This window comes from Rhea pennata, chromosome 3 (assembly GCF_028389875.1).
Source record: "Rhea pennata isolate bPtePen1 chromosome 3, bPtePen1.pri, whole genome shotgun sequence".
In the NCBI taxonomy this organism is placed as follows: Eukaryota; Metazoa; Chordata; class Aves; order Rheiformes; family Rheidae; genus Rhea; species Rhea pennata.
This window is the reverse complement of record NC_084665.1, coordinates 8,813,724-8,821,916: the sequence shown is the minus strand read 5'-3', so window position 1 is coordinate 8,821,916 and position 8,193 is coordinate 8,813,724. Positions and strand designations below refer to the sequence as shown.

Sequence of the window (8,193 nt, the reverse complement as noted above, 5' to 3'; positions counted from 1 at the left end):
CAATAATTGACATACAAATAATACATACTGATACAGGAGCACAGATCTCACTATGTCTCCTCAGTTTCCATAACTTTTTGTAACTTCTGTTTTAGTAATGCAACAGCCAAGAATCAAAGGGCTTATGCTTGTTAAACTAGTCTATGAGCATTACGCCTTTTATAGCTTGCTATAGTTTAGAACATAAGCAAGTGCTGTAGCAAAGTGAATAGCAATGTAGCAATGTTACAAATTAAACTCTACATATTCAACTAAATCAAGAATCCTTTGAATACTCTAGAGTACTCTCTAGGACTACCAGGGAAATCATCTACCTTTTTAAAAGACTAGTTACAGCACTCCTAGATCTTTGCTGCATTTTCATTTTGGAAAAAACACAGCAAAACCAAAAGATACCACTCTAGTTTCTCAGAAAACTGCAAACTTAGTCTTTCAGGTAACGAAAGAAATTAAGGCAATTTAAGATGACCCTGGTTTTGTTAGCAAAAGTCAGCATTTCTGAGACGATACTCTTTTTGTGAAGCCTCATGCTGAACACGCACAAGGACTAATTTTTGTAAAAAGCCATACAAAACAGCTTAGGCATAAGCTTTCCCCTGCTTGGCCACAGCCTACCTTAGCAACATCTCCAAGTCCTAGGGAACAAGTTTCCTTGGGATACTGTAAAGTGATATAGCATTCTAGAAACAAAATGCATCACTTCTGTGAGTTTCATTGACAATGTATAGCTGTACCAAAAGCCATAATAAAAAGGAAAACTTCAAACTAGGTGATGAAAATTGCAATGCTTGTTACTAGGATAATTGAATACTTCATAGTCTTATCCTCTTAAAACAAGATATTTTTACAAGTCTCCTATACACATTATTTTCAAGCAAGGAGATCTGAATTAGATATACAGATCTCAAGTACCTTTATTGAACATTAATTATAATACAGCATATATATGCATAGAATTATACTACTACAGAATGGAGAGTCTCATAAGACCCTGATTTTCCCTATTAAAGTTACTAAGCACATTCTTCCACTCCTTCAGATAACAATGAGACTTGCAACCACAGCTTGTCCACTTTGAGCCGCCACTGAGAACGGAGCCTGCACCCTGAGTTTATCCCTGTTCACCAGGTCTGGTAGACGAGCATTTCTGTTCGATTTCTCTTATCTCTAGGTGAGTCAGCCTTGCTTGAAAGAGTCTGGGATAGGTCTGTGAGAGACTGTAAGGAACACAGATATTGCAGCAAACCGGATACCCCATAAATACAGGCACCGGGGGCAGGAGGACTGCCCTTCACACCTGCGCAGACCTTGGTGCAGGGAACCCAGGGAGGCGCTACCAGCCCCCACCGTCCGCCCACACGGCCTTTTAGCCTCACGCCAGCCTAAGTACACAGAAGCAGCGGTCTGCTCGCGGGCTCGCCATCCGCCGGGCTGAGCCCCCTCCACACAGACAGACAGACCGCCCTGCGGGACAAGGCCCGCCACTGCCGCCCGCCCCCGAGGCTCCGGCTCCCTCTGGGCCCGGGTGCGCCCACTCCGCGCTCCCGCGGGAACAACGCCTCCGCGGTACCGGCACCGACGGGCGGTGCGAGCCCTCATGCAGCGGCGCGAGCCCGCCACCCTCAACGGCCGCCGGCGTCACCCCTCTCCCGCCCTCCAGGCGTGCGCACGCGCCCCCCCCCCAGTCCTAAAAGCCGCTCTCTGCGCGGCACGTCACACCGAGCCGCCAACCAATCGCGAGCCTCCAGTACCAGTGCCCGCGGTTTGCGAACTAGAGGCGGGCCCGCGAGTGAGTGACAGCTTGGCTCGGCCTCTCAGCGCGCAGCGGCCGCCTCCGCTCCCCCCTCCCGCGCGCAAAGCGCTGCTGGAGAGGGGGCGGATCCCCTCGGTCTTATCCCCCCCCTCCCCGCCGCGGCTCGCTCCCTCCACCCCTCGGAGGCGCGCAGCGGACAGGCAGGCCCGCTGCCCAATGAGCGTGGAGGCCGCCTGCGCGGCGGCAGCGCCCGGGACCAATGGCAGCGCCCGCTGGGCGGAGGCCCGAGGTTTCCAAACGCTCCGCGGCGCCATGGGCTGAAAACTAAACCGAGATGGAATCTCCCAGTCTGAACCGGTTTGAGCCGGTTCCGAGTCTGTGGCATTAGGAGGGGGAGACGCGCCGCGCTCAGTCCCGGGTACCACCGCCGCCTCCGCCGCCGCGTGTGTGACCTGCTCGTGGGGGAGCCCGCAGGGGGAGCCGCCGACGCAGCTGGGGGGCGAAATTATTGCGAGCTTGGGGGGGGGGGGTGGGAATGGGGGTGAACTGAGCGGCGGCCAGGCCTAGGCGAGGGCGGCCGCTGCAGAAGCAGCGAGAGCCCGGGGAGGCGAGAGGGGGAGAGCCAAGGCCCAGCCGAGCCGGAGCTCGGGAAGCCCGGGCCGCGAGCGAGGCGCGAGTCCGCCGGGGGGGCCTCGGGAAGCCGCAGCCCCGCGCGGACCCCTCCCCCGGGAGAGCGGAGGGAAGCGCTCGCCGCCCGCTGCGCGCCCGGTGGCGGGCGGCCTTGCTCCTGGGCGGAGAGGCGGGAGGGCGTCCGTGGGGAGCGGGGAGCGGGGGCGCCTGGCCGGGGGCCGCAGCCCGCGGCCGAGCGCGCAGCGCAGTCAGGCCAGGACACGCTCGCTCGGCGGGTAGGAAAGGACTTCGGCTAACAATAAATTCTCGATAGGGAGAAGGGTGCGCGTATCTTTTTGCTCCCCATCTTTCCCTCTTCGGGATTTTTTGGGGGGTTATTTTTCGTTGGTTTTTTTTATTATTATTATTTTCATTATTTTTGCCGTGTGGCTAGAAACTTCGCTCACCCACCCCTACTTTTTGAACGAAGCGGCTGTAAGAAACACCTAGGTAAGTAACTAAGTAAGGGTGCGAGCAGGGGGTGTTGTAAGGCGTGGGGTGGGGTGGGGGGGAGCGGGCAGAGCTGGGGAGGTGGTGTGGGGCCGTAAAGGCGGCGGAGGTGGGAGCGCTACGGCCGTGCGTGCGGAGGGCGCAAAGTCTTGGCGGGGGAAGGAGAGGCGTAGTGGGCCCCAGCCAGGAACGGAGGGGCGGGGGAGGTAAGATCGGGCCCGGGACACGAGCATCCTAGGCCTTAGGGTGCCTGCCGAGGAGCTGAGCCGAGAGCAGCGCCTACCACTGATGCTGGGGCCGTGGGGAGAGCGGCGGGGGGCGCGGGAGCCGCCGCCGGGGCGCGCGGGCAGGGCTGGCGGGGCCTGCGGGCCGGCAGCGAGGCGCCGAGCGGGCCGGGGCGGGTTGGGATCGGGCACGGGGGAAAACGAGGGACATAATCTGTAAATTATTAGGAGTGGAAGTTTCCAGAAATATTTTTGTGTGTCTGTGCAGCAGTATTGAAACGTCCGCCTGGATCACGTGGGGGCCCTGTATAGAGCGCAGCGCTGGGGCGGAGGCAGGCACGGAGGGAGGGGCCGCGCTGCGGCGGCCCCGCCGCGCTCCGCAGGGCCCCGGCCCCGCTCCCCGGCGGCGCCGGGCCGCCTGGGCGGGATCTTGGGGCGCTCTGCTGGGATGCAGCTGTACCAAGAAGGGGTGCCCCGGGGCCGCCGGCGGGTGGTGCTTTGTCAGGCCCTGTGAATTTTATCTTGTGCATAAGCGCGCGCCCGTGGAAGTAGCGGGGGAAGCAGTCGTTTCATTAGGGTTTCTGGTGTACTAAGTGTAATGCGAATGGCTTCGCGATGTGCTCGCTGTTCCTACTTGTGCAGCTGGAAAAATAGACGAGCGTGATGCAAATAACTCGTTGGGATAGAAGAGGGTAGCGGGGTGGTAATTCACTTGGATTTAGTAGTGGAATTACGTGTTTAGGATGGAGCTGATGACTTCCCCTGTGTGTGTGTGGTGGATTTTTTGGATGTTTTTGTCTTAGTTGTTGCTTTGAATCACCTTTATCTAGCTATCTTACTTTGTGAATGGTTGAGGAGTCATTGTGAATACTTGTATTTTTTTAAAAGTATATATTTTTATTCCTGTGTGCTACATACTTAAATGATTCAGGTGGATCATCGTAAGGTAATTGTGGCATTAAACTTAAGGTCCAGGGTCATTTAGAGTTGGGATAACTATGTAAACAGTCTTCTGCAAATGCAGTTCTTGTGACCTTCGGTAGATGTCAGATTCTTTTCATGTTGTAATTTAGAACATATTTTTTTCAACTTCTGTCGTGTTGCTTTTGTTGCCGCGCTTATTGGCAGCTCGGAACTGATTTGTAGTGGTGTCTGGAACTGAGTTTTAAAACCGTTCAGGTTCAGGCATGATGAGAAAAGTGTAGGAGTGTAATGAATCAGAGGTCATAGGCTTCATGTGGGCACCCTGTAAGGAATAGGAAACGGAGCGAACTGCAGCTGGTATTGACCACAAAGCCGCCATTTCTGTATTTCAGTTTGTAAGTAGGTAGGTCGTTTTGAAGATAATGCTGGGAGTGGCAAAGGGCCCTATTCAAAACATTTCCTTGTGGCTTCCATGTGGTTACTAACTTCTTTGTCACGTGGCTGATGGATTGTATTCTTAGCACTGTATGAAAACAACTGAAATGAGCTGAAATCTAGAATGAATGCTGCTACTTGAAGAACATGCATTTTAAAATGTTCATTGTAGTTGAAAACTGCATTCCTAGCTCATGGTTGAGCCATGGAAACCAGATGTGAGCAGAAAGGGGTGTGCCTAAAAGTATGTGTGTCTGGTGGGAGTATTAACTGCTCTAAGCTGAAGAGCACATTGGTTCGTTGGATTTCTATTCAGTAGTACTGCTTTTACTACCCTCTACAAAATGAAGTTTTTAAGTATCTTTCTGAGTTAACGGAACTTTTATTCCTTATTTTGTATCTTCCATACATAACATTCTGATCTTGAAAATTTTAGTGGAGAGTGGGAGGACAGATGTGGAATGTTATTATTTATTCAGTTTTTACTTGATCTTTACCTGGAAGGAATGAACAAAATACTGCAAAAATGCTGGCTGAATGATGAGGTGGAACCCTCAAAATGAATGTATTAGAGTAGTAATACTAATTAAATATGCATTTTATGGGTTTAAAATACAGCTGAATTATTTGTTTATATTTAGTATCTTGCAGTACAGACATGAATAAAATTTCTTGATACTTGTTGCAAAAGTATGTTTGTAAAGAATGATTTTCTTTGCTTGCATGTTACCATAGGGCTTTCACTTAGTTAGTAATTACTTGAGTCACAGGTTTGTCTTGCTCTTCACTTTTAAGCTCAAGTCTTATTTGCCTGTGAAGAAATTCAGGAAAATGCAGACCTGACTTCTGCTAGCTTACTCTAAAGAATAAGTAGCTGGATATATAATTTTATTTACTTATATATGTGCGTGCATGCACATGCATATAAAAATATAAATAATAATATAAATAAATATAAATAACACACCTACGTATGGGGGGAGGCTCTAGAAGAGTTTCAGACCGTATCTTGCTGAATATGTGAATAGCTGTAATGTAGATTTTTGAGTTGTCCTGCAGTTTTCCAACCTCCTGGATATTTTTCTTGTTGGAGTTGTATATTCATTTGTAGCTCGGTGGAAGAACTTTGAGGAGGGTGAATGTCAAGGAGCTGCTGTAGAGGAGAGGGTAGGAATGTATGTCACCACCAGTTAAGGTGAGAGCAGGGCAATAAATTTGATGAAATGCTTCCAACATCAAGGATGGTGTGAAAAGAACAGAGTATAAATCAATTATCCAAAATACCATGGCTCTTGGCTGAAATTCTTGCCAAGACAAGAACGTCAACAGTGCTTTGCTTTTTTTTTTTTTTCTTTTGTCTCTGACTGGTAAGCATCCTCTGTATGTATGCACACACTTTATTTGCATAGTATCAAGGCTATGTTATCTAGGACAAGGAGTTAACAACTGTATTGCTGACCTTATGGCACCTGAGACCTCCAGTAGACTTCCCAGTCGAATTCTGTTTCTGCTTGAAGTGACCTAAATGTGATATGTTGAGTAACCTGTAGAGTTAGTTGTCTCCTCTGGCTGCCTTGTTTGAAGAATACCCTGAATCAGGCAACTTTCTTGATATAAGTAAGAATCTCTGGCTTGTAGAGAGTGCACTTGTGAATAGTTTGTTTCAAGTACTTGGAAAAAATGACCTCTGGTTAACTTCCTATTGAAAACCTAGGTCACATTTCAATGCCATTACTAATTGTTTGAAGGTTTTTAAAGCTAGTCTTCTAAATGTGTATGCTGGCCTTGGAAACTCACAATTCAGCATGTTGGTTTTGGTTGTAATGATTAGATATTTCTACTATCAAACTTACCATTTTACAAATGTTTAAGGAGTAGTAGAAGTTGTTACCCTATTTGAAATTTTTTTCTGGCATCTGATTCAGCTTGTTGATAATGCAGCCAAGTTGAACTCTTAATACATGTTGAATCTCCTAAACTCACTGAGAATTTGATTGGGATAGTAACACTACTAGGTTAGGAGTTCATCCTACTACTTGTTCAACCGTCTGTAGAGATATTGTCTTTAATATTATCTAGTACTCTTTAACATAGCTCGTCTCACTGAAATGAGATACATGTGTTGAAGAGTTTGCTTTACAATTATATCTAACAGTAATTTTGTAGTGACTGATCAAAAACTTCTTTTATTTATTTTGCAGTAATCTATGCCAGCAATTATGACAATGTTAGCAGACCACGCAGCTCGTCAGCTGCTGGATTTTAACCAGAAACTGGATATCAATCTTTTGGACAATGTGGTGAACTGCTTGTACCATGGAGAAGGAGCACAGGTAATGTTGAATTAGACGTTATGTTTATTGACCATGTTCAATCTTACAGCAAATCAGTTGAGGAAAAATGATTTATTTCAATAAAAAAACAATACTAGTGAGTTTACTAGTAATTAAACTGTTGCTGGCAGTTTATGTGCCCATGTCTAAAGGCAGAGCTTGTATAATGAACATTGGAATAACTCTTTGAAAGATCAGTGTGTGCAGGGGGGGGTTTCTAACATGCCTGCTTTTGCTGTTGAAATACACAAGCAAGTGCATTTTGATAAGCGCAGTTTCTCTTGCAGCATGGTTTCTCTGTCTTAACTCTTAAGGAGGTCTGATTTATCCGTTACTTATTATTACAGACGTGATTGAAGCCATAACTCACTATTGGCTTCACTGAAGGATTAGATTTGAGGAGGGGGGGGAACCTTAATGTTGTTATGGTATTTATATTTACCAAGAGGCACTTTGCATGTATTTAAGGGACAAGTTTGTCCTTTTTCTGGTTTCTTCCTGTTACTGTTTTTCTGTGCAAATTCTTCTGACATCGCAGATCTAGTGCAAAATCTGAGCCCCAAATTCAAATTTGGGGATATGCACGTGTGTGCGCGCGTATATTGTCTTGAAAGTGAATCTTATATTGCTTTTGTCTAGTTCTTGAACTACTTTGTAAAAAGATTTCAGAATGCTGAAAACAAATATTGCTATAGAGATGCTGATGTAGTTTTGTCTTAGAAGTAGTATGGACGCTCAAGTGTTTGTAGGTGTGTTCCTCAGTTTGAATAGAGCTTAAAAATAGGGAAGGTTTATAAGGAGGTAGCAGAGGATTAACACTAAATAGTGTTCATCACTAAGTAACGTTCAAATAGCTGTTATACTGCTTTTGGGAGAAGTTGTTTCATTTATGAATCAGCTGGGTGGAGTTTCACTGAATTGTGCATCTCTTAAAATTCTGATCTTTGGACAACTTTAATGGAAGAAGCAGCAAAAAAGGGAAAGGGGACCCTTAACTGGCAAAAATGAATTCTGATACAAGCCTGTGAGAGTACCAATACATGCCACTTCCATGCAACTAGGGTTTGTAGTATGTTTCTGAGGATGCAGATGTTTTCCAGTGAGCTCCATGAACTCTTACCTTTACCAAGAAGAGGAGTTCAAGAGGAGTTCATGGAGGAAGAACTGCTTCTTCATGGAGTCTGTCACCTCAGAGTATCATTTAAAAAGTGGCAGGTATAATAGAAGTTGAAGAAACCAAACATTAAGATTGGTAGATCACCATATTATTTTTCCAGGAAAGCCCTTGTTAGTGTGGAAGAACTGTTTGAATGCAGTTTAGATAGCCCAAACTGTACTTGTGTTCAAATTCACCTGTTGCTGCCTCCTCCTTAATTCTTACCTCTGCTGTGATGCTTGCAAAACT

General features: G+C 46.9%; 1 protein-coding gene across 2 annotated transcripts in view; it reads left to right on the top strand.

The window, feature by feature from the left end:
• The first annotated feature begins 2,062 nt into the window (after positions 1 to 2,062).
• Positions 2,063 to 8,193, top strand: part of XPO1 (exportin 1) — a 43,280-nt gene continuing 37,149 nt past the window's right edge. The window contains exons 1-3 of one of the 2 annotated variants that reach the window (XM_062571525.1): positions 2,063 to 2,171; positions 2,853 to 2,872; positions 6,657 to 6,788. In XM_062571525.1, coding sequence (XP_062427509.1) covers positions 6,663 to 6,788 — 126 coding nt within the window. In that variant the 5' untranslated portion in view covers positions 2,063 to 2,171; positions 2,853 to 2,872; positions 6,657 to 6,662. Of the gene's footprint in view, positions 2,172 to 2,816; positions 2,873 to 6,656; positions 6,789 to 8,193 lie in introns of both variants that reach the window. The other variant, XM_062571524.1, reaches the window with a different exon arrangement.